Consider the following 26804-nt stretch of genomic DNA (forward strand, 5'->3'; position numbering starts at 1 on the left):
CAATGAAAAGCAAAAATAAGAGTATGGACAAAATATATCTGTACTGTTCCTCACTCAATCCAGGCAGGTTGCTATTCTCAGTAATTGCAGTCATATTCTTGTTCATGGATGGTACGTGTTTGGCCCTCATGGTCTGGACCAGCGGCTCCATGGTCCTCGTCCTGCACAGGCACAAGCAGAGAGTCCAGCACATCCGCAGCTGCAGCCTCTCCCCCAGAACTTCCCATGAAACCAGAGCCACACACACCATCCTCATCCTGGTGAGCATGTTTATCTCCTTTCATGCTCTAGCTGCTATTTTGTCATATCGGATAACCCTGATTCACAACCCAAGCCATTGGCTGAGGAGCATCTCTGTCCTGGTGGCTTCAGGCTTCCCGACTTTCAGCCCCTTTGTGTTCATTGTCAATGAGGCCCGAGTCTCACAGTCCTGCTTTGCCTGCTGGACAAGGAACAGAAATACTCTAGGAATGGTCTGTGACGTATAACTTTCCTCCAGAACACTGTATCATTTATCTAATCACTTCTCCCCCAGTATTTGTAAGCATATATTGTGCCAGTTAATGTGCAAGGATTTGGGGATTCAGTATTGAATAAAAATGATAACAACCATGGCTTCATATTGCTTATTAGACTACCAAAAAAGGAGCATGTTGTAAATTATTACCCAAATGTACGGTGGTCCCTCAAAAAAGTAAACAAAGAATTACCATATGATCCAGCAATTTCACTTCTGCTTATATATCCAAGAGAAATCAAAGCAGAGACTTGAACAGCTATTCATACACCTATGTACACAGCAGCATTATTCACAATAACCAAAAAGTATAAACAGCCCAACTGTCCACTGGTGGATGAGTGGATATACCAATGGTGGCATAGACACACGATGAAGTAGTATGGAATCTTAAAATGGGGTGAAATTGTGATAAACACATGCCACCCATGGATAAAACTTGAAGACATTTTGCTAAGTGAAATACGGCAGTCACAAAAGGACACACATTATGTGATTCTAGTTATTTGAAGTACCTAGAATAGTCAGTCCCATGGAGATAAAAGGAGAGAACGTTTGTTACCATGGGCTGGTAGGAGAAAGCATCAGGAGATGGTCTTTAACGGGTACAGAGTTTCAGTTGGAAGATGAATGAGTTTGGACAGGGATGGTAGTGATGACTGCACACCAACATGAATAAAATGTATACTACTGAACTGCACACTTCAAACAGACCCACCTACAGTCACCGGGCTGTTTCCAGAGACCCAGCTGCAGCCACCAGCTGATGTCCTGAACAGTCTTGCAGTCTCCCAGCTGGTCCCCGATGTGTCCTGTGAATCCCCAAGTACCACAGAGACTCTGCTGTAATTATCTGCTCAGCTGACCCTAGAGACCTTCCTAGAGTTCAGCTGCTGACCTTGACGCTGGGCTATATGTATACAACTGGGAGTTGAGCCCTGTTCTCTGGGTCTTGCTTCACTTTGTGCATCAATAAATAGTGTTAAAGCCCGAATATCTGGCAGCCCTGTGCTGGGTCCTGGGTGCACAGGTCACTCGGACCCAGTCTCTGCCTTCACAGTTGTTCAAAACTGAGTGGGGGAAACGAGAGCTACGAAGGAGGTGTCAGTATTATTTTTTCTTTCTAAAAAAAAATATTTAATTAACAATTATTGAATATTTTGAATGTATAGAATATGACGATTTGACATATGTATACAGTACATTGTGCAATGATTAGCACAGTCAAATTCATTAGCACATCCATCACCATCCATGCTGCACATTAGGTCCCTTGAGCTTGTTCACCTTTGGACTTAGAGCTGGTGTCAGTGTTTCCTGATGGAGCGTGTGTATCAGGGATGAATGAGGAGGGGCTCAGGGGAGGTGTGGCTGGGAGAAGGCAGAGAGCTGACCCCACCTAGCCACACCTATACGCACGTGCTCACACATGCACGCACGGGCTCACACACATGCATACACACACACTCACACATGCACACAAACACCCCACATTTGCACTCCATGCACGCTCGCACACGCATATGCATGCAGTCACACAGGACAGGAGAGCCCCAAGTCCACTGTGGGCTGGGATGTGTCTGTTAACTCCATTTATAGGGTCAGAGGCTCTCTCACCACTCAGATTAAAATTAAAATTACCGTGCACACCACTAGGGGGCGAGAGCATCCCGTTTGGCTTAGCTTGTGTGGGTGTCTTTCCAAAAATCGATAGCAAGTCTCTGGAAGGATCCCGCCTGGACAGAGCTGTAAATGGAAACATTTACAAACATCTCATTGTGCTCGATAAATATGTACAATTATTATTTATAAATTCTTTAAAAAATACAAAAATACAATGAAATAACGCAAAAAAGCAGGTATTAATTAAACGTTGTTATATATTAGAAAAAAGAACATGTTATATATTAGAAAAAAGAACATCAAACTGGGAGGTCTCTGTCCTGGCTTCTCTCTGTCAGAGTGGCTGAGAGGTTGGTTCCCGGGGGGGGGGGGGGCAGGGGACGCTGCTGCTAAAAACAGTAAAAGGGGAGGGGAAGCCTGAGAACGGGACTGTTTGGTGGAATGAAAACCCACAGTCCACGGCCAGGAGAGGAGTCATTTTTCTTCCCTCATTGCCCTGTATGTCCCCTTTGTGCCCACGGCCACAAGGCAGCTCAACGAGAACTGCACCGTCAGATGCTCGTGTGTCTCTGCTGGTCGGAGTCTGCCGTGGGCTCGAACCCGCAGCTTCCCTGAGGCATCTCCAGGGCGGTGAGACGACTGCCGTGGTGGGGACCCACGGCGCTGGGCTGAAGGAGGGAAGGAGGCCCCGTGGGGAGGCTCCGAGAGGGACAAGGGGGGCTCATCAGCCTCACCTGGGAGGGGCCAACGTAGAAGGCACTGGGTCTGTTTGCTGCTATGTCCTAAACTTCAGTAACATGAGGACAGATGAGGCAGAAAGTGGCTTGGGGGTCAAGGAGACCCCATTTCTGTCTGAACTGTCTTCAGACACTCTGGTGCCTGCCCCAGCCCCAGCCCTGGGGAAATGAGAACCAGGCTTCTGGGGGGGGGCAGTTCCCCTTCCTGTGGGGCTGCTGATGGGACAACCCCATGACGGGAAGGACCCAGCCTCCCTCTGAGTGGCAACATCCTATGTGTGTCTCTGTCCTGCAGGCACCGTGGTCTCCCCTATCTGCACAGCCGGGGCCGTGGGAGGAGACGCCATGACCCCCACCCTCACGGCCCTGCTCTGCCTCGGTGAGACGGGAAGAGGGGAGGGGAGACCGGGTCTGGGAGGGACCCCACCCCACAGCCAGGCCCTGCTCTAGCAGGAGACCCCAGGGGCTCAGGAGGCTCCCGGGGAGGACAGGGCATGCTCAGCCTTCAGGGGACAAATCTCTCACAGGGAACTCTCTTCTAGGGCTGACTCTGGACCCCAGGACCAGCGCGCAGACAGGTGAGTGTGTCCCCAACATTCCCAGGTCGCTCCTCCTCACTGGGGACAAGGGGTCAGCCCTGGGCAGCTGGGGATGCGGAACAGCAGTTCTGAGCTGACTGATGGGGACGTCTGGAGGGTCCTGGGCTGAGAGCTGGGATCTGAGCGGTGGGGATGTCTTGGGACCCAGCCTCTGATTTCCTTCCAGGGACCCTCCCGAAACCCACCCTCTGGGCTGAGCCAGACTCTCTGATCACTTGGGGGAGCCCTGCTACCATCTGGTGTCAGGGGACCCTGGGTGCCAAGGAGTACCGTCTGGAGAAAGACAGAATATCAGTGCCCTGGGACACACAGAAACCACTGGAGCCTGGGAACAAGGTCAAGTTCAACATCTCATCCATGACAGAGCAGTATGCAGGGCGATATCACTGTTACTATCACAGCCCTTATGGATGGTCAGAGTCCAGTGACCCCCTGGAGCTGGTGGTGACAGGTGAGGAGACAGGGGGATCCCAGCCCCAGCCTCTGCCCTCAAGAAGGGGTCTGCTCTCAGGGGTGTCTCCCTCTCACAGCCCAGCCCTGTGGGGGTGATGTGGGAGGTGTGAGCCCCATTTAACTCGGCTGCCTCCTTCTCTCCTAGTACCCTACGGAAAACCCACCCTCTCAGCCCTGACCAGCCCTGTCGTGACCCCAGGAGAGAATGTGACCCTCCAGTGTGTCTCACAGTTTGTATTTGGCATGTTCATTCTGATTGAGGAAGGAGAACACAAGCTCTCCTGGACCCGGGACTCACAGCGAACCTATGGGCAGTACCAGGCCCTGTTCCCTGTGGGCCCCGTGACCCCCAGCCGCAGGTGGATGTTCAGGTGCTACGGCTATTACAGGAACTCCCCACAGGTGTGGTCGGAACCCAGTGACCCCCTGGAGCTACTGGTTTTAGGTAAAGACATTTCATCCTATCGCATTCATTTTCTGAGACCCCAAAAATATCACTGTGAGCCTTGCTTCCAGGGAAGCGTGAGGTTGGAGGGGTGGTGAGGAAACAAAGGTTCCCGGAGCCACAGACCCAGAGTGTGAGAGACAGTGGGAACTGCAGGGCCAGGACAGGACAGGGGAGGTGTTGGGAGGAACCAGCCCCTGTAGCCCATGGCGTGTCCTTCCCTCCAGGTGTGTCTAGGAAGCCCTCCCTGCTCACCCTGCAGGGCCCTGTCCTGGCCCCTGGACAGACCCTGACCCTCCAGTGTCACTCTGATGTCAGCTATGACAGATTCGCTCTGTCCCAGGAGGGGGGAGATGTCCTCCCCCAGCGCCCTGGCCGGCAGCCCCAGGCTGGGCTGTCTCAGGCCGAATTCCCCCTGGGCCCTGTGAGCGGCTCCCACGGGGGCCGGTACAGATGCTACGGTGGACACAACCTCTCCTCCGAGTGGTCGGCCCCCAGCGACCCCCTGGACATCCTGATCACAGGTGAGGAGCCCAGGGGGGCAGTCAGGGACCCAGACTCTGCACAGGCCCTGCCCGGGGAGCCCCAGGAGGTGATGGCCTGGATGAGGGGTGGGGGTCCCAGGGACCAAGAAGTACAGAGGGAGACAGGGTTGTGAGGAGGGGGAGACTCAGAGATCACAGAGACAGACAAAGACACTGAGGGTCCTCAGAGAGAGGCCCTGGGGAGGTCTCAGCTCAGAACGAGGTGGGGGCTGCCCCCACCCCTCCTTCCTCTCTCTAGGACAGCTCCCTGACAGACCCTCCCTCTCAGTGCACCCGGGCCCCATGGTGGCCTCGGGAGAAAACGTGACCCTGCTGTGTCAGTCATCGAGGAGGACAGACACATTCCTTGTGACCAAGGAGGGGGCAGCCAATCCCCCCCTGCGTCTCAGATCAAACTACACAGCTCAACAGTACCAGTCTGAATTCTCCATGAGTTCTGTGACCTCAGCCCACAGGGGGACCTACAGGTGCTATGGCTCACTCAGCACCTCCCCCTACCTGTTGTCACTGCCCAGTGACCCCCTGGAGCTCGTGGTCTCAGGTGAGGACTCCGACCCCATCCTCTTTGACCTAAAAGGGTCAGCTCAGGCCCCTGCTCCAGGAGAGCTCTGGGACAAGAAATGAGGGGCGAGAAGGGGATGGGCCCCAGGGGAGAGTCCTGCCATGAGAGGTGGAAATAGCACCTCCCACCCCTGGGCACCCACCCCTGAAGTCTCAGTCAGGGTGCAGGGAAGGGAGGGTGGAATGACATGTGGGTGAACCTCAGAGGAAACGTGATGAGACTGAGGGTGGAGGACAGTGCCCCCACCCACCTCCTGATAGCTCCTTCTCAGAATCGGAACCTCCGGGTGTCCCAGCCCCTCCCCCCCAGGTCCTGACCCACTGGGTGATGGAATCAGTTACCCTGATCCCAGAGAATCTTCCAGACTCATCTCAATCCTATTCCCAATATTGAGGAGAGGAGTCTTCTCCCCAGAGGAGGACCAGGGAGAAGGGTGGACATTAAGGGTGGGGTCCACGTGGCTTCTGGGGCTCTGGGGATGAGGCAACTGTGACCTCTGTGGTGGTCAGAGGGGAGGGAGGTGTCCGAGGTCCAGGCAGGAAGGAGGGACCAGAGCTGATGGGTGGAGGGGGTGGGTCTGCCCCCTCCCCATGCCTGAGCAGGACACCCAGGAGCCATGTCAACTCACCAGAGAGCCAGGACCAGGGGAGGGAGCAAAGCAGGTGATTAGTCTAGGAGTCCAGTGGGAGGGACCCTGGGAGGGGGATGGAGTCGGCGTTGGCTCAGCCTCTCCTTGGGAGGAGAAACTTCTGAGACAGCCTTTTCCCCTCCTGCCCTGCGTTCCCCTCTGAATAAGGGGGACCTGCCCGGGAGTGACCTCCAAAGACCCTTCCTTTCTGACCTCCTGGGGCATCTGGGATGTGGCTCATCCTAGACCTGCTCCCGTCTCCAGCCCTCTCTGGGCCTGTCCTGCTTCTCCCAGTAACTGACTTGTCAGGGTTTAAAAACCGAGGAAGACGGGGGAAGGAGCACGTGATTTCTGTTCATTAGTGTTGGAATTTCATCTTAATATGAGGAAGCCACAATACTATGATAGCAGCAAAGATTTATAAAACTCCAATAGTTTAGAATCTCCTGTCTCTCATGTATCACACAACATCTTTTATATTTTCTACTAAGCCCACACCCACACAACTCCGCATGACGCCCAGGCCCCTCACCTGTCTGGGAGGTGTGCAGTGAGCAGGAGGAGGAGAACGGGCCGGGTCCGCAGGGTTTGGTGTCCAGGCCTGACTTGGAGACAGGGAAGATGCTGGGGCTGATGGAGAAGGAGGACAGGCTGGGTCTGTTAGAGGACAACTTGGTACCCCTATTTCTAATTCCCGAGAGACCCCGAGGATGAAGGGTCTCTGATCCCTCTCAGGATAGGAGGCTGCTCAGGTCTGGGTGGGATCTCACTGTGGTGAGGGTGGGGCCCACACCACACACACTCCTTCAGAGAGAGGCTCCCCAGGCTGTGGGTACCGCTGGGCACGGCCCCTCCTGTGTTCACTTGGTGGCCTCTGTGCTCAGTGCACAGATGAGACTAAGGAGGGACCTGCACCTGCCCATTGGGGCAAGTTAGGGAATCACTGTGCAGCACGTCGTGCGTGTAATTCATTTCTACTCCTCATTTTCTGTGCACACTTATCTCATGTTGCTCTCTCTTTTTATGAAATTTATTTTATTATATTTTATTTTAATTTCAATAGATTTACAGGATACAAGTGTTTTTAATTACATGGAAGAAATGTATAATGCTGAAGTCAGGCCTGATAGTGTACATATCACCAGACTAGCATACACTGTAACCAACAGGTATTTTTTTATCCTGTGTCCATTAATCAACCTTCTGATCATGTATACCCATTGCTTAGTTCCCACTTATAAGTGAGAACACGTGGTGCTTGTTTTTCCATTCCCGAGATACTTCACTTAGGATAGTGGTCTCCATTTCCATCCAAGTTGCGCAAAAGATATTATTTTATTCCTTTTCATGGATGAGAAGTATTCCATGGCTTATATACCGTATTTTCTTTAACCACCCATCGACTGATGGGCAATTAGGATGCTTATATTTCTTTGCAATTGTGAACTTTGCTGTGATAAACATTTGGGTGCAGGTGTCTTTTTGATATAATGACTTCTTTTCCCTTGGATGGATACGCAGTAGTGGGATTGCTGGATAGAATGGTAGGTCTATTTTCAGTTCTTTGAAGAATCTCCATACTGTTTTCCATAGAGCTTGCACTAATTTACATTCCCACCAACAGTGTAGAAGTGTTCCCTTTTCAGCACATCCATGCCATCTATTGGTTTTTGGCTTAATAATGACCATTCTGACAGGCGTGATATGATATCACATGGTGGTTTTAATTTGCATTTTCCTGATGACTAGTGATGCTGAGTGTTTGTTCATATATTTGTGGGCCATATGTAAACCTTCTTTTGAAAAAAATCTGTTCATGCATTGCATTGTGCCTACTTTTTGATGGGGTTGTTCGTTTTTTTCCTTCTGATTTCTTTGAGTTCTTTGTAGATTCTGGATATTAGCCCTTTGTTGGATTTATACTTTGAGAATATTGTCTCCCATTCTGTAGGTTGTCCATTTACTCTGTCAATTATTTCCTTTGCTGTGCAGAAACTTTTTTAGTTTAATTAAGCCACATTTATTTATGTTTGTTGTTGCTGTATTTGCTTTGGGACCTTAATTGTAAACTCTTTGCCCAGGCCAATGTCCAGAAGAGTTTTTGCTACATTTCCTCCTAGAAGTTTTATGGTTTTAGATCTTCCGTTCAAGTCTTCAATCCAGCTTGAGTTAATGTTTGTATGTGGTGAGAGATAGGGATCCAGTTTCACTCTTCTGCATGTGCCTATCCAATTTTCCCAAACCACTTCTTGAATTGCTTATCCTTTCCCCAGTGTATGTTTTTGTCTGCTTTGTTCAAGTATCTGCTGGTTGTAGATATACAGTTTTATTTCTAGGTTCTCTATACTGTTCCAGTGACCTTTGTGTCTACCATTATACCAGAACTATGCTTTTTTTATTTCTATAGCCCTGTAGTATAATTTCAAGTCAGATCATGTGATGCCTCCAGATTAGTTCTTGGTCATTAGCATTGCCTTGGATATTCAGTCTCTATTTTATGATTCCATATTAATTTAGGATTGTTTTTCTCTAGTTCTGTGGAAAAGGGTGTTGGTATTTTGATGGGAATTGCATTGAATCTGTAACTAATCACTTTGGGCGGTATGGACATTTTAACACTATTGATTCTTCCAATCCAGAAGCATGGAATTTTTTTCCTTTCTTTGTGTGTGTGTGTCATCTATGATTTCTTTCATCAGTGTTTGGTAGCTCTCCTTGTAGAGATCTTTCATCTCCTTGGTTAAGTGTTTTCTAGGTATTGTTTTTTTGCAGCTATTGTAAAAGATATTGATTTTTTGATTTGATTCTCGGCTTGAATGTTATTAGTGTATTGTAAAGCTACTGATTTGTGTACATTAATTTTGTAATGTAAAACTTTACCGAATTTATCTGTCAATTCCAGGAGTGTTTTGGAGGAGTCTTTTGATTTTTAGACATAATACCATATCATCCACAAAGAGAGATAGTTTGACTTCCTCTTTCCTAATTTGGATGCCTTTTAACTTTTATTTTTCATTATTACGGGTACATAATAGTTGTATATTTTATAGGGTATATGTGATGTTTTGATACAGGCATACGATGCGAATCAATGAAATTGGTAATTACGGTATCCATTACCTCAGGCATTTATCATTTCTTTGTATTTGGAACATTCCAATTCCACCCTTGTAGTTATTTAAGGTAGACGAGAAGGTATTGTTGATTATAGTCACTTTGCTGTGATGTCAAATATTGTTCATTCTAACTATCTCACTATGTTTTTCCACCCCTTAAGCAGACTCACTTTATTTTCCATCCCCACTACCATGCCCATCTTCTGGTAAACATCATTCTACTCTCTGTCTCCATGAGATCAATTATTTGTAATATTTAGCTTGATGCTTTCATCTTGCAGCTTGTAGGATTTTCGCCTTCACTTTGATTTTCACCAGTCTGATGACTATGTGCCTTGGAGATGTCCTATTAGTAATGAATCTTCCAAGAGTTCAATGACCTTTCTGTACCTGGATGTCCAGATTTCTAGCTAGACCCAGGAAGTTTTCCTCCATTATTCTCTCAGGTAGGTTTTCCAGGATTTTCACTTTGGTTTCTTCTCCCTTAGGGATACCTATAATTCTTATATTTAGTCATCTAACATGGTCCCATAATTCTCGCAGACTTTGTACATTCTTCTTAATTCTTTTGTCTTCATTGTTGACTAACTAGGTTAATTCAAAAGGCTTTTCTCAAGTTCTGAAATTCTTTCTTCTGCATCATCTAATCTGTTGTTAAAACTTTCCACTGTATTTTGAATTCCCTAAGTGATTATTTTATTTCCAAAAATTCTGTTATTTTTTAACTATGTATCTCTTTAGTAAGTTTTTCATTTCTGTCCTGAATTTTTGTTGTTGTTGCTTCTTTGTGTTGGTTTTCATCTTTCTCACTGATCCCACTGACCTAATTTGTGGTCCACATTTTGAATTCCATAACCAATACTTCAAACATGGCTTTTAGGTTGGAGTCCATTGCTGGAGAGCTAGTGTGATCCACTGGACGTGCTGAAACAGCCTGCTCTTCCATATTGCCAGAGTTTTTCTCCTGGTTCTTTCTCATCTAAAACCTCTTCCCTCAGCTCCAAACAGATACTGTTGTGGTGCTAGTGTTCTCTGCCAGGGTCTCTGCTGCTCAGCGTAGGAAGGGAGAGTTACCCTATCCTTTGACCTATGTGGCTATATAACCACTGTGGTGTTGCTGGCATATTGGGTTGGTTGAACCTCACACCCCTGGGAGACTATTCACATGCCACTGATGGTGGACTGGGCTGGGTAATCCCCAGTCCCCAGGCTCCTGCATGGTGTGCCTGAGTCCTGGGAGGAGCAGACCAAGGTTGAGCTGGCAAACTTGCTCTCAAGCCTCCCTGGGTCCAGGAGCTGGTTGTGATGGTGAGGGGCGGGGTGGTCTCCTGCCCCAGAAGAACACTCAGGCAAGGGAAGGATGGGTGCACTGTGAGCCTGTGACAGCAGGGCCTTCTTGAGATTAGCAGTGGCAGGGAGCTGTGGGACACACAAGGAACTAACACCTTCCTCTTTTGGCAATGACTGTGGTCTCTGTCCTTCTGGTATACAACAGCACCCAGATTGCAGCTCCCACACTGACCCAGCTGCAGCAGAGATGGGGGAGGCAGCTCAACGCGCTGTTTGTAGGGCTAGCAGACTGGTTGTGGGCTGTGGCTGAAATGCTCCAGGGGGCAGATGTGGTTGTGCCAGGGACTTGCCTCTGAGGATGACAGGCTGCTTGTAGAAGAGACAGGCAGCTTGCAACTTGGGGAGAGGACTCGTAGCCAAACCCTCCCTTATAGGAGGTGGTAGCTTTTGTCTTAGTGGCACACATAAGTGCTTGCTGCTCCTTTTTAGGTAGAGGGAGTGAACCCTAAGCTCCATGGAAGCCTGGGTGTGACAGGCAGGTGGTCTGTCAGAAGCAGGGTAGTGGCTCCCAGGTGCCCTGGGTTAATGGTCCCCTGTGGAACACTCACCAGTCCTGAGCAGGAAGAGCATTTAAGCCATGGCTTACTTTGTGGCAGGGGTGGGGCAGGAAGGAAGGCGGGGAAGGTCCTAAATTATGGGGAGTGTCTCCACTGGGGAAAGCATGGACAACATCACATCACAAGCCAAGGGCACACTGGTGCAGGAGTGTGTGTCATGAGTCAGAACTCCAGGAACACTGCTGCTTTCCTGTGTCTGCCTATTATTTTGTGATTGTCACAGTTTGAGCAGCGATTGGAGAATGTTTGTGTGTGATCCAGGGACAGGGAGGCTGAGGGGCTGTGACTCCCCTGGCTGGATAGAGCCACCTGGCGTGTGTGCAAGCAATATGGCACCTGCCATTTCAGCCTGGTTCCGTGGTGAGGGGAAGTGACCTTACATGGGCCTGCTGCCCAGTGATATGTCCCCAAGAAATTCTCAGTTCACTAGCGTCAGCAGCATCTGCATTTGTCAGGACAGAAAGGCTGTCCCACAGATGGGTAGCTGGCAATCTGCCACAGGTGTGAAGGGAGGAAAAGTCACCACTCCCACCTACCTTTTCTGTCAGGCTCCAAATCCCTTGGGAGTTGGTCTCTGCCAAAATGTCTCTCCTTCTTCTTCAGCTCCACCACTTCTTCCCATGGGACCTCCAGTAAAGACAGGTTCTGGCTTTTTCCCTTAGTATTTCACCTGGGCTCTCCTTTCTCACCTGAAACTTCTTCCTCTATTTGGGACAATCTGGCAACCAATGTCTGTAATCAGTCATCTTGTCACTCTCCCCTGTCTTTTTCTGAAACTTTTAAAGTAATGATTGAATATATAAATTTATAATTTTAATTTAAATGATGTGGATGTACGATTGAAAAGTAAGTCATTCTCCCATTTTCATTGGGACTTAATTTAATTTATACATTTGATTTGGAAAATAGTTTCTTTTTAATAAATCTTTCCTAACCATTTAAAATTGAGGCATAGGAAGGAACTGTAGTGTTTTTGAAATTTTATTTATAAGAATTTTGTACATTCACTCACATTCAAAGAATTGTTAAACTACTTCAATTATTTATAAGAAAGGTCTTTAATTCCTTTACGTTTTTAAAATAAGAGATAGGTATGTATGAGAAAGCTATTGGTTCAAGTATATTCACTTTATTAAATATTAGCTGACAACAGAATTCCTCCGTTCCAATTACTTTTCTATTAATCTCTTCTAATATACTGATAAAATTCATATAAGCCATAAGAAAACATAAATTTCATGTCTTTCCTCTAAATTGCATATTAATACATAACTACATGTTAAATAAATTTGGAAAGTTTGCTTTTTACATGTCTATGTATAATTATATAAATTACATGTGAATATATGTGTACATCTAAACATATTTAGATATATTCATACATATGCTTGATATTTTTGACATAATATGTTTTAACACCATTGTTATTGACCTTCCCACCTAGATTAATTCTTCATAAAAGCAGAAATATTGTTTGATGAGCCTGTGATAACACCACTCCTTAGAAAATATATATTTGTGTATGTGTGGGTCTGTGTGTGTGTATCACATTCTAGCTGTTCCCAAATATATGAAGTATTAATTAACAAGAGATTAAGGGGAGGATGAGTCCCCAGGTGACCTGGCTGAGGTGGGGTAAAGGGGAGGCAGCCCCAGATGTTCACCCCTTTGAGTTCCTGACATTCTGGAGCCCCTGAGGTCCAACCCTGCATCCATGGTGCCTGGGTCCTCAGTCACTAATAAGTGGAAATGTGCACATTCAGGGTAATTTCCTTATGTGGTCCTATCTCCCAGACAGAACAGGGAGCACAAAAGGACCCCGTTATTTCCATATTGGGGACCATTTTTCTTGCTGGTCCTGAGCACATAGGGTCCAGCAAAACTCTCCCAAAATGACTGAGAAGCAAAGTTTGGATCCAAAGAACACAGGAAGGCTGAAACAATTCAACAAGGAGGCGAGAGTGACCCTGCTACAGCAGAGAAAGGGCTTATTGAGAAACTGCATAAAAGTCACATCATGAGACATGAAGGAATATAGAAGGCAGAGCCCAGGGGAGAGGCTGAGCTCAGGTCTCTTCATCCCCTGCCCCTGCCCCTCTGTTTTCATCCTCAGGAGCACCTGAGACCATCAGCCCAACACCAAGTAAGTCAGACCCTACCGGTGGTGAGTGAGGAGAACCTCTCTGTCATGGGCTGGGCACAGAGGGTCAGGCACTGTCCAGGGGAGGACTGTGTCCTGGGGGAACCTCCAGAGATCACAAGTGACTTTGGTCTGCCCTGACTTCTGTGACCTTCTGTCCTCAATCTCCAGCCCCACCCCCCCAGGATTACACAGTGGAGAATCTCATCCGCATGGGCGTGGCTGGCTTGATCCTTGTGGCCCTCGGGATTCTGCTGTTTCAGGACTGGCACAGCCAGAGAAGCCCCCAAGATGCAACACAGAGGTAAACTCCAGAGACAACAAGGCACCATTCAGAGTGGTCAATCCTTGGAAGTAAATCTGATGATCTCAGGAGGTTCTGGAAGAGGATCTAGAGCATGTGCTGTCCGGACTGTCTGCTGGTCATTTCCAGAGGTGGGAATCACTGTCCAAGTGCAGGGACACCGTGTGTGGTGCGGAACCTGCAGCCTGAAGGAAACTTGCGGCCTTCCTGGTCCTTAATTGCAGCCTTTTGACCTAATTCAAATTTTGCAAAACAAATACTTTCTTTAAAAGGGATGCAACAGAGAAAGATGAAGCTTCTCTTGGTCCCTTTGGTGCTTAAAAAAGAACTGTCTTGAAATCAGAGGGGGCAGGATCCCCACACACAGCTGGGGCAATCTGTGGAGGACCATTAAACGGTGATACATTCCAGTACTGACTTTCCTTAACTGAATACCCTCCTTTTCCAACCTTCAGACGTGAAGCTACATTTCACATGGCAGTTTTGGCCCGCACCTCTGTACCCCTTCATGCTCTGGTCCACTGTCATGTAAACACAGTTTTCTTTATGTCTAATTTCCACATTCCCTGATGTACTCTATTCAGCCTCCATCTCTTCAGTCAGAGTTCCAAACCTGTTTCCACAACTGAATAAATGCAAGAAGATCAGATTCCAATCAGAAAAATGTCACAAAAATGAGGCACTGACACCCTGCAAACCCTTCACTCTTTATCAGATGCTGTCTACCTACTGTCTCCTAAACTATTATCACTTGGAATCATGACACTGGCTTTGGTGTGACAACTCAGTGGTATGTTGATTCTGAAAAAGACATTTTTTAAATGCTCTTATTTGTGGCCTTTTCCAGTCTCTGTGGTGTGAATATTTTCATGGCCAAATTCAAGGTGCCCATAGGACATCCCTGAATGCACAGTGGGAAGCGATGAATGGAATTGTCTTCACAAATGAATCTGAACCATCCGCAGCACATCTCACTTACACCACGTACACACCTGTATTTCCTCCCATTTGAGAGGTGATGATGGTTCCTGCACCAGTGACACCACACTCTTTCAATGACATTGTGGCACCGTAATCCTAGCATGTTCCCCTGAGAGGCAGGAGACACAAAAACGGCAGCATCACATGTGGGAAAGCATGAGGCTCACTTAGAAATCCAGTATCTTAGTGGTAGGGTTATAAATTACTTCAATCAATTTGTGGAGTATACTGGAAGTATCTAGTTAAAAGGAACAGATATTCAACTATGATCACGTAGTACACAGCCTAGAGGAAAATGTGTGCACATGCAGGAGGTTGCATTCGCAAGAACAGTGATAGGAGTGGCACTGATATTACATGACAGCCTTAAAACTCAAAGGTAAATCTATTTTAAAAGACAAATATGTGGTTTTTGTCCACCATGGTGTATTATATGGCAGCAAAAATGTACAGTCTACATCTTCAAAGAGCAAGGTATATCAGTCCTCAGACATGACAGTGAACAAATGAAAGAAGAATATAAAAGATGTCATTCAGGGCTAACCCGCTACGTAGAGGAAAGGGAAAAATTTTTTAGACAGGCATGCGTAAGATAAACCCAACAAATAAGGGAAGGAATTAATCCCATGTAGTCCAGAATGGTGGTTTTTCTTTGGGGTGATGAAGCGTCTTAGAACTGGATAGAGGTGGGGGCTGCACAACGTTGTGAATGGACTAAATGCCACTGAATTCTGTACTTTATTGGTCGATTTTCTGTTATGTGAATTTTACCTCAATAAAAAGAAATGTGAGGGGAAAAGATGTAATTCCCTATAGATTGTTTTTACTTTGAGAAGTTGCACCATGACACAGGATTTTCATTGGAGATAGGACTCTGACTAGGACAAAGATGCCCTAAATGCCACAGAGATTAGGCATTAACCCAATGATGAAATTTTACCTTCGATTTTCCCTTCACTTTGGCTTAGTGAAGAATCCAAGAAGAAACACCAGCACTCCTGCATCCTTTCCTGTGGTCAACTGCTATTCAAACAAGGATGTAATATTGCCCCAGAAGTCCCTAATTGGCCTGAAGAAAGTTTTAGGGACTTACAATTTGCCATCCCTACCATAAGAGCTCTTTGACCACATGTCTGTTGCAGCTATAACAGGTTGAAACCTGTCCATGTGCAGACACTGGCAATCCTCATACAATTGTCACAGTTGGGGTCATTATCACTTTCCCACAATAAGGAAAATAGGAAGGAAGATGCTGTCTGCTCAGGGTTGACAAGAAGTAGATGTTACCCCAATATCTTACATTGGAATCTGTGAATTTTCTCCAGTAAATGCCCTTTTCCCAAAGCATGAAAACAGAATCCACAGTCAGATGGAGAACTATGGGCAGGGGGAGAAGAGGGAGAGGGAGCAGAAATGACTCAGGGTTTTAAAGGAGACGGATGAAGAGAAGGTGCCACTACTTATGGGAATGAGGAAGTCAGAGGGAGGAAGTGCTTGAGAGAAACAAAACCACATACTCAGGTGAGGAGGGAGGCTGTGCTTCCTCTGCCAGTCAGTTAACTGTCTTACAAACATCTCCCAGCCTCCTTCTCCTCCTGGGGTCATCTGTCCTGTGACGGCCTCGTTGGCCCCTCCAGTGAACCAAGGCAGAGAGTGGAGCAGCCCTCAGTTCCTCACTCGCTTCTGCTTCATACAACACACAAACCCGAACAGCTGTGCCCCTGAGCCCTCCTTACCCAGGTCCCCTGGTCCATCACCACCATCCACGGTCAGCCAGAGACTGGAGATGTCTTGTCACATCAGCCTCCCTCCTGGTCCCCTACTCTGGGTCCTCACTCCCTGCTAAAGTTCATTATTCTCAAATTGCAACATTATCAGTGACTGACCCTTCGCTGAACGCAATCCTTTGATAAGTCTCTATCTTCCTCCAAATGAGACACCAGCATCTCTGCCTGATGTTCATGTTGTTGATGATCAAATCTGAGCTAAATTCTCCAGCCTCAGAAAACATGGCTTCTCCCTGTGAAGCAAACTCATCACAGGTAACCACCTGTCCCTCCCCAGACACACACATCTGGGATTTTAACATGTTTGTGTCTTCTCACAGTCTGATCACGGAGATAATTTGAACTAAGAGAAAGTCCTTTCCAACATCCTAAATACGATAAAGACACAAGTCTCTCTGCCTCATCTCACTCAACAAACAGTCACTGTACTTCCCACAAAGGGCTTTGGTAAGGGTTGCATGAGAAATCCAATTAAACCATTTAGAAGCCGGGTGCGGTGGCTGACGCCTGTAATCCTAGCACTCTGGGAGGCCGAGGCGGGTGGATCGCTCGAGGTCAGGAGTTCGAGACCAGCCTGAGCAAGAGCGAGACCCCGTCTCTACTAAAAATAGAAAGAGATTATCTGGCCAACTAAAAATCTATATAGAAAAAATTAGCCGGGCATGGTGGTGCATGCCTGTAGTCCCAGCTACTCGGGAGGCTGAGGCAGTAGGATCGCTTAAGCCGAGGAGTCTGAGGTTGCTGTGAGCTAGGCTGACGCCACGGCACTCATTCTAGCCTGGGCAACAAAGGGAGACTTTGTCTCAAAAAAAAAAAAAAACAACCATTTAGAATACCGAGGCGCACATCCACGTTATCTTGGGGTCGGATTACTGTTGGAGTTTTATCACTGTTCATTGTAAGTGCAATCTTCCTACCATCCGTTTCTGACTGATGGAATAAGAGACACGATGGAAGGGAAGGCCAGGTGGACGGCACTGGATATGCCTCTCCCCAACAGAATAGTGAAACCAAAGTAATTCCACATATCTGGAGAAAGTGCAAAGATCGGTGACTCCATCAGGACTTCCACATGCTCGCTCCACTCCCCTATTTGACCTGTGCAGAAAACAGATGGATTGTGGAGAATGGCAGTGGATTCTTGTAAATCAGACGGGGATTTCAATTGCAGCTGAGGAGGCTCAATTTCCTGTTGAAGCTTCGGTGCCACAGGTCTCCTGGCACTTGTGTGCAGCTACTGATCTGGGAAAAGTGTATCTTCTATGTGCATATTGCAAGGGCTCTCAGAGTCAGCAATGCATGTCCACTAACCAACTTCAGGGCTATAGTGGCTCTGCAGCTCTCTGTCAGCTGGTCAGCGGGGACCATGATCACCTCTCCACGGCACAGAACATCATACGGGTCCTTTACATCATTGATACGCTGATTGGACCTGTTCAACAGGAAATAGCAAATGCTCTAGGCCGGGCGCGGTGGCTCACGCCTGTAATCCTAGCTCTGGGAGGCCGAGGCGGGTAGATCGCTCGAGGTCAGGAGTTCGAGACCAGCCTGAGCAAGAGTGAGACCCCGTCTCTACTAAAAATAGAAAGAAATTATCTGGCCAACTAAAAATATATATACAAAAAAATTAGCCGGGCATGGTGGCTCATGCCTGTAGTCCCAGCTACTCGGGAGGCTGAGGCAGTAGGATCGCTTAAGCCCAGGAGTCTGAGGTTGCTGTGAGCTAGGCTGATGCCATGGCACTCACTCTAGCCCGGGCAACAGAGTGAGACTCTGTCTCAAAAAAAAAAAAAAAAAAGGAAATAGCAAATACTCTAGACAGTCTGTGAGACCATGTGTTCCAGAGAATGGGAAGTAAATCATCCTCAAAATTCAGGTTTCTGCTGCCTTACTAAAATCTCTAGGAGTCCAGCTGCCTGAGGCACGCTGAGGTAGGTCCTGCCAAGGTGAAGACATGTCACTCCATCTGACCTCTTACTCATAAGAGACAAGTCCAAGACCTATGGGCCTCTTCTTAAATTGGCAGGCAACATATATCTCCTTGGATACGCCACCTCAGCCTATGTATTATGTACCTTGAAAGGCTGCTGGTTTTAAGTAGGGCCCAGAATGAAAGGTGCACACCCTTTGTAATCTTTGCAGCAGGTGCAGGCTGCAGACAGCCTGAGCCTGTGACCCAGCAGATGCAGCGGTGTTCGAAGCACTGAAGCAGATGAGGCTCCCACACAGAGCTTTTGGCAGGAAGCTTTAGATGAATTTACAGCACAGTTGTCTAAGTTTCTGAAGCCACACTGTGCCATTTCTGCAGAGATGGTTCTCAATTTGTGACACAGTTTCTAGATTGCTACTGGGCTGCAGTAGAGACTGAACACTTGGCCTTGAGTGGGCAGGTCACCATGTGACATGAGCTGCCCGTTATGATCTGGGCGTGGACTGACCAACCAAACTCGCAACTGGCCAGGCCCAGCTGCTCTCCGTCATCAAACAGAAGTGCTTTATGCAAGATTTGGCCGAAGGAGTTTGTGAAGGCATGTGGTAGGCAGAGTAATGACTTCCCAAAGGTGTCCACGTCCTGGTCCTCAGAATCTGTGAATACGGTACCTTACATGGAAAAAGAGACTTTGAAGATGTGATTAAGTTAAGGATCTTGGGGCGGGGAGATCATCTTGGATTATCCGGGTGGGCCCAATGTGATCCCAAGGGGCCTCATACATGAAAGAGGGAGGCAGGAGGGTGACATCAGGGAAGAGAAGATGGAAGCAGAGGCTGGAATAACATCACTGCTGGCTTTGAGGATGGAACGGGATGAGAGTGAGGGAGTGCAGGCAGCCTGCAGACGCTGGAGGAGGTAAGAGAACAGACTCTCCCTGGAGCCTCCAGAAGGAACACAGCCCTGATGACAACTGACGACAGCCCAGGGAGACGCCCTGTGGACCTCTGACAGCCCGAACTGTAAGATAACAAATCTGTGTCATCTTAAGCCTCCAAGCTTGTAGAAATTTGTTAGCGCAGGAACAGGAAGCTACCACACTGGGTATCTGCTTTAGTCTCTGCAAACTCAAACTTTCCTTCTCTTGGATCATTGGTACATTTCCATGGTCAGGCACATGGCAAAACCCTATAAATATGTGCTGATACTTGGGCAGGGAGGAGTTAAGACCAGGGAGACAGCGCTCACGGATCCGGGGAGACCCCATTTCTGTCTGAAATGTCTCCAGAGAGCCCAGTGCACACTCTAGCCCTGGGGAAACCAGAGCAGGCTCTTAGAAAGTTCCTCTTCCTGTGGGGCTGCTGATGTGACAACCTCATGATGGGAAGGACCCAGCCTCCAAGTGGCCACACCCTGTGTGCCTCTCTGTCCTGCAGGCACCGTGGTCTCCTCCATCTGCACAGCCGGGGCCGTGGGAGGAGACGCCATGACCCCCACCCTCACGGCCCTGCTCTGCCTCGGTGAGACAGGAAGAGGGGAGGGGAGACCGGGTCTGGGAGGGACCCCACCCCACAGCCAGGCCCTGCTCTAGCAGGAGACCCCAGGGGCTCAGGAGGCTCCCGGGGAGGACACGACATGCTCAGCCTTCAGGGGACAAATCTCTCACAGGGAACTCTCTTCCAGGGCTGAGTCTGGACCCCAGGACCCACGTGCAGGCAAGTGAGTCTGTCCCCAGCTGTCCCAGGTCGCTCCTCTTCACTGGGGACAAGGGACACCCCTGGGCAGCTGGGGGTGGGGAACAGCAGTTCTGAGCTGACTGATGGGGACGTCTGGAGGGTCCTGGGCTGAGAGCTGAGATCTGAGGGGTGGGGATGTCTTGGGACCCAGCCTCTGATTTCCTTCCAGGGACCCTCCCCAAACCCACCCTCTGGGCTGAGCCAGACTCTGCGATCACCTGGGGGAGCCCTGCTACCATCTGGTGTCAGGGGACACTGGATGCCAAGGAGTACCGTCTGGAGAAAGATGGAAGATCAGTGTCGTGGGACACACAGAAACCACTGGAGCCTGGGAACAAGGCCAAGTACAACATCCCATCCATGACAGAGCAGTACACTGGAAAGTATCGCTGTTACTATTACAGCCCTTATAGATGGTCAGAGCCCAGTGACCCCCTGGAGCTGGTGGTGACAGGTGAGGGGACCCTCAGGGGTGGGGTCCCAGGCCCAGGATCTGCCCTCAGGGGTATCTCCCTCTCACAGCCTGGCTTTGAGGGGTGATGAGGGATGATGTGGGAGGTGTGAGCCCCATTGAACACGGCTGCCTCCTTCTCTCCTAGGATCCTATGGCAAACCCACCCTCTCAGCCCTGCCGAGCCCTGTCGTGACCCCAGGAGGGAACGTGACCCTCCAGTGTGTCTCACAGTTTGTATTTGGCATGTTCCTTCTGGTTGAGGAAGGAGAACACAAGCTCTCCTGGACCCGGGACTCACAGCAAACCTCCTACGGGCAGTACCAGGCCCTGTTCCCTGTGGGCCCCGTGACCCCCAGCCGCAGGTGGACGTTCAGATGCTACGGCTATTACAGGAACTCCCCACAGGTGTGGTCGGAACCCAGTGAGCCCCTGGAGCTACTGGTCTCAGGTAAAGAGATTTCATCCTACTTTGTTCATTTCTTGAGATCCCAAAAATATCACTGTGAGCCTTGCTTCCAGGGAAGCGTGAGGTTGGAGGGGTGGTGAGGAAACAAAGGTTCCCGGAGCCACAGACCCAGAGTGTGAGAGACAGTGGGACCTGCAGGGCCAGGACAGGACATGGGATATGTTGGGAGGAACCAGCCCCCGCAGCCCATGGCGTGTCCTTCCCTCCAGGTGTGTCTAGGAAGCCCTCCCTGCTCACTCCACAGGGCCCTGTCCTGGCCCCTGGACAGACCCTGACCCTCCAGTGTCGCTCTGATGTCGGCTATGACAGATTCGCTCTGTCCCAGGAGGGGGGAGATGTCCTCCCCCAGCGCCCTGGCCGGCAGCCCCAGGCTGGGCTGTCTCAGGCCGAATTCCCCCTGGGCCCTGTGAGCGGCTCCCACGGGGGCCGGTACAGATGCTACGGTGGACACAACCTCTCCTCCGAGTGGTCGGCCCCCAGCGACCCCCTGGACATCCTGGTCACAGGTGAGGAGCCCAGGGGGGCCGTCAGGGACCCAGACTCTGCACAGGCCCTGCCTGGGGAGCCCAAGTGGTGATGGCCTGGATGAGGGGTGGGGGTCTCAGGGACCAAGAAGGACAGAGAGACAGGGGTGGGGGGGGGTGGGGGGAGGCTCAGAGATCACAGAGACAGGCAGAGACGCGAGGGTCCTCAGACAGAGGCCCTGGGGAGGTCTCAGCTCAGAATGAGGTAGGGGCTGCCCCCACCCCTCCTTCCTCTCTCTAGGACAGCTCGCTGACAGACCCTCCCTCTCGGCACATCCGGGCTCCATGGTGGCCTCAGGAGAGAAAGTGACCCTGCTGTGTCAGTCAGGGAGCAAAATGGACACGTTCCTTCTGACCAAGGAGGGGGCAGCCGATCCCCCCCTGCATCTCAGATCAAACTACACAGCTCAATGGTACCAGTCTGAATTCCCCATGAGTCCTGTGACCTCAGCCCATGGGGGGACCTACAGGTGCTACGGCTCACTCAGCACCTACCCCTACCTGTTGTCACTGCCCAGTGACCCCCTGGAGCTCGTGGTCTCAGGTGAGGACCCGTGACCCTGTCCTCTCGGAGCTCAAAGGGTCAGCTCAGGGCCCTGCCCCAGGAGAGCTCTGGGCTGGGATGGGGTGAGGGGGTTCTGGGAGAGGCTCAGCCAGAGGGGTTCACCCCTCAGAGGGCAGGAGGCCAACAGGGGCTGTCCCAGGTGCCCCACCCCCTCCCACATCACCTGAGGTCCAGAAGGTGCCAGGTGGGTGGAGGGATGGCCTTCGGGAGGCCGCAGGGCAGGAATAGAAGAGTTTGAGTGGACGAGGGGACTTCAGGGCAGCCCCAGCCCCTCACCCTCTTCTTGCCCTCATTCCCAGGAACATTTGGGCACTCCGGCCCCCCAGCCGCAGGGCCCTCCTCAGGACCTGGTAAGTCACTGAAGTATGTTGCTTCGGAGGGAGCACAGCCTGCGCCAGGGCAGTTCTGAGTCTCCCCATCTCCTTCCCTCACATTCTCAAGGATGGGCTGTGTCCAGGGGGTGAGAGTCAGGCAGAAATGCGGGGGACCCCAGGCTCCCAGGGCTCTGGGGCTGGTCTGGTGAGGGGTGGGGCCCAGGCAGGGGAGATGTGGGCCCAGCCTGGGGGTGGGGCAGGGCTGCAGTGGGGAGCAGACAGCCCCCGCCCCCACGTCCTGACCAGGAGGCCTGAGGATCACCCCTGCCCCCACGGGGTCAGGCCCCAGAGCGGTGAGTGAGGGGCTCTGTGTGGGGAGGTGGGGCGGGGTCCAGGGGACACAGGGGCTGAGTTAAGCCATTGCTTCAGGCTCCTCTGGAGACAGGATGTGGACAAGCCGTTCCCTGTCTGGGCCTCAGTTTCTCTGAGTGCAAAGGGGAGAGGCCTGACCCCGACAGCAAAGCTCCCTCCAGTTCTGGCTTCTGCTGTGGCCTCCTGGGAGAGGAGGCCTCCCGGGGAAGCCTCCAGGACTCCGTCCTGCAGCGGCCTGTCCCACCCGCTGCCACAGTGGCCACGCTGCGCAGGGAGGGGAGCAGGGCCACGGTGTGGAACACGCAGACTCTGTCCCTTCACCTCGGGGCTCAGGTCTGGTGGAGGGAACAGGGCTGAAAGTCACCTCCCCAGGGTCACTTCCCACCTCTGCTGCCTCCTGGCTGGGCACCCTGGGGCAGGCAATTCATCTGGGCCTCAGTTTCCCCCACTGTGAAATGGGTGGGGGTGGGGGGACAATCCCAGGTTGCACGACTGGTGAGGGCTGGAGGTGATGGATGCAGAGACCCAGCACCTGCCTGCACACAGTAGGTGCTCAGTTAATGACATCATTCCTCCTTCCTGACGTCACTTGTGCCCAAGGTCAGGGAAGGTTCCTGGAGGTTCTGATAGGGGTGTCGGTTGCCTTCGTCCTGCTGCTCTTCTTCCTCCTCTTCCTCCTCCTCCGACACCGGCGTCGGGGCAAACACAGGTCATCGGGTGAGTCGGGAGTGGGGGACACAGGGGAACTGAGGGTGGGCTCGGGCACCAGCCAAGGAAGAGCAAACAGACGGGGAATGTCAGCTTAGAAAACCTGCTCCCGCAGTTTCCAATCAGACCACGCTGGAAAGCAGCGCGTAGTGTCAGCACGTGCACAGTGTCAGGGTTTGCTGAGCTTTCTCAGCCGCGTGCAGGCTGTGCAGCGTCTACGCAGGAGGGTCTCCAGGGTCCCCCTTTCCTCTCCAGCTGTGTGCGCAGGGCGGGGGGTTCTGGCCTGCCCGGGGCTGAGACTCTGTCCGTCTTCTCCCAGCCCAGAGGGAGGCTGAGCTCCCACGTCCTGCGGGGGCTGCGGAGCCAGAGCCCAAGGACAGAGGCCTGCACAGGAGGTAATTCTGCCCGAAGACCCCAGACTCCACCCACCCCGGCCCCCTCACTGCCCCTCACACCCCGTGTCCTCCCCCAGGTCCAGCCCAGCTGCCGACGTCCAGGAAGAAAACCTCTGTGAGAGGAGGGGGTCCCGGGGGGAGACGGGGGCCCTGAAGGTTCAGTGGCAGTGGGGGAGGGGCAGGCTGGGAAGGGTCTGGGGCTCAGGGGGAGACGGTCTGAACCCCACACGGGGGGCCTCGGGGACATCACAGCCACTCCCTGGCTCCCATGGCCCCATCTGGGACCAGAGCAGGGGCTGGTGGGGCTGAGAGATCCCAGGGGGTCCTGCCAGGGGACAAACCCCTCGTTCTGCCCCAGCAGATGCTGCCGTGAAGGACACAGAGCCTGAGGACGAGGTGGAGCTGGACAGTCCGGTGAGACCCCTGCCCTGCCCAGGACACCAAAGGCCTCCTGTTGCCACATTTAACCCAGTGGACCCTCCCCTGTCCTCCCTTCACTGGGCTCTCAGCGTCGTCCCACCATGGACCCTCCCTCCTGCCTGTGTGACCTCAGTCCTCCTGGCTTCCTGCCACCTCGTGGGCCCCTCCTCCCTGGCCCCTTTCCGGCTCCCCGTCCTCTGTCTGACCGTCTGGGTGTCAGATGCTGCCCCAGGCCTCAGCGGCTGCGTGAATCAATGCAGCACCCAGGTCCCCAGGCGCCCCTTCATTCATTCACCCAACAGTGTTCACAGGGGGCTCACTCCTGCTCGGGCTCCAGGGAGGAGCTGCAGACGCAGCAGGGAGCAAAGCTGCCCCAGCCTCCCTGAGCTCACCTGAGGGCCACAGACAATGCGCACATAAATGCACAGTGGCCAGGGGTGCAAAGGGCTGTTAGGGAACATACAGCAAGTGGCAGGGAAGTGCGTGGGGGCAGGCTGGCCAGGCTGAGGTTTCAGGGGAGGGCTGTGTGATCAGGTGTCCTCTGAGGAGAAGCCTGAGTGCAGAGGACCGTAGGAACGTCTAGTGCACCAGCAGCTGCAGCAGAGGAAACAGCAAGTGCAAAGGCCCTGAGGCAGCAGCCGGCTCTATCAGGACACGGGCCTGTGGCTAGAGCCAAAGGAGCAAGGGCCAGAGTGTGAGGACAAGAGGTCAGCACTGCAGGAAGGAAGCAGCCAGGCCCTCCAAGGACTTAGGAAGTCCCTGGAGATTGCATCAGGAAAATGACAGTTGGATCACCCTGACAATAGTGTGAAAATGTAACTGCAGGAGGTTGAGTGGATTCAAGGAGACCCCGTCACTGTCTCTCTCCAGCAGAGCCCACATGACGAAGACCCCCAGGGAGTGACATATGCCCAGGTGAACCGCTCCACACTCAGACGGGGAGTGGCCTCCCCTCCTTCCCCACTGTCTAGAGAATTCCTGGACATGAAGGACAAACAGGAGGAGGGGGACAGGCAGATGGAGAGTCAGGTGGGTCCTTTCCTCCCCAGGATCCCAGGCCTCCCCCCACCCCAACCACGTACCTTCCCTCTCACTCTCCCCCACTTCAGGCTGCCGCATCTGAAGACCCCCAGGACGTGACCTACGCCCAGCTGCACAGCTTGACCCTCAGACGGGAGACAACTGCGCGTCCTTTGTCCCAGGAGGGAGACCCTCCAGCTGAGCCCAGCGTGTACGCTGCCCTGGCCATCCACTAGCCCAGGAGGGACCCAGACCCCACACTGCGCGGAGGGAGACTCAGGGACCCTAAAAGCACAGGAGCTGCCCTCGGGGGACACTAACCTGTGAACCCCAGCCTGGACCCCTGACAAAGACCACCAGGAGGTTCTGCGAACTTCTGGGAGTCACCTCACTCTGCAGTCAGAGATAAATAGTATCCAGGTCTACATTTTGTAAATAAAGCAACAGACTTCTCAATAATCAATGACTTCAATGAGAAAATCGAAATAGAAGTGAATGTTTTATACTGATTGATAATATAAATATTACACATTAAACTATGAAGCTGAAAAAGTAAAAACCACGAATGAATAAAGTAGAAAAGAGAAATCTAAAAAATTAATGACCTTGGCTATCTTATCAAGAATTTAGAAAAAGAATAACAAATTATTCCAAAAGAAGGTGTAAGGAAGGGATTCATAGTGATGAGAGGAGCTACTAATGAAGACAAACAAAACTTGAGGAGCCAGATGCTATAGCTTCTGCCTGTAATCCCAGCTACTCCGAGGCTGACACAGGAGAACTGCTCAAGCCTAGAAGTTTGAGACCAACCTGGGATATACCGCAAGACCCCATTTCAATAAAAAAAAAAAATTTTTTTTTTTTGAGACAGTCTCACTCTGTTGCCCAGGCTAGAGTGCCGTGGCGTCAGCCTAGCTCACAGCAACCTCAGACTCCTGGGCTCAAGTAATCCTTCTGCCTCAGCCTCCTGAGTAGCTGGGACTACAGGCATGTGCCACCATGCCCAGCTAATTTTTTCTATATATATATTTTTTAGCTGTCCAAATCATTTCTTTCTATTTTTGGTAGAGACGGGGTCTCACTCTTGCTCAGGCTGCTCTTGAACTCCTGACCTCGAGCGATCCTCCCACCTCGGCCTCCCAGAGTGCTAGGATTACAGGTGTGAGCCACCTCGCCTGGCCTTAAAAAAAAAATTTAATGGACAACTCAATAAATCCAAAAAAATTTATTCTTGAAAACATTAATCACATTTATAAATCTTAGCTACAATAAGCAAGAAAAAAAGAGAGCAGACACACATTTCCATATGGAAATGAAACAGGAGACAGGCACTACAGACCCTGCACACATTTTCAAAAACTCAGAACATTATGAGCAAGTCTACACCAATATACTAGAAAATACAGATGAAATGGACAAAATATTCTAAACTATACTTAATGGACATAAGAATAAATAGAAAATCTGAATCGTTATACACACAGTGTGTGTGTGTATTATAGTATTTACATATATATAGTACTTTATATATATATATAAAACTATGTATATATAAA

General features: G+C 50.6%; 1 protein-coding gene across 1 annotated transcript; it reads left to right on the forward strand.

The window, feature by feature from the left end:
• Positions 1 to 3142: 3142 nt before the first annotated feature.
• Positions 3143 to 25707, forward strand: LOC123624189 (leukocyte immunoglobulin-like receptor subfamily B member 3). The gene is given in 22 exon segments (XM_045531823.1): positions 3143 to 3256; positions 3420 to 3455; positions 3643 to 3927; positions 4075 to 4374; positions 4602 to 4898; positions 5158 to 5460; positions 13246 to 13296; positions 13444 to 13576; positions 19639 to 19794; positions 19943 to 19989; positions 20180 to 20464; positions 20610 to 20912; positions 21140 to 21436; positions 21696 to 21998; positions 22319 to 22369; positions 23306 to 23422; positions 23733 to 23808; positions 23886 to 23923; positions 24170 to 24222; positions 25099 to 25257; positions 25259 to 25291; positions 25293 to 25707. Coding segments are annotated over 22 exon segments (3549 nt in total). The 5' UTR covers positions 3143 to 3222; the 3' UTR covers positions 25485 to 25707.
• The last annotated feature ends 1097 nt before the right edge of the window (positions 25708 to 26804 follow it).

The sequence above is a fragment of the Lemur catta genome, chromosome 19 (assembly GCF_020740605.2).
Source record: "Lemur catta isolate mLemCat1 chromosome 19, mLemCat1.pri, whole genome shotgun sequence".
Taxonomy (NCBI): Eukaryota; Metazoa; Chordata; class Mammalia; order Primates; family Lemuridae; genus Lemur; species Lemur catta.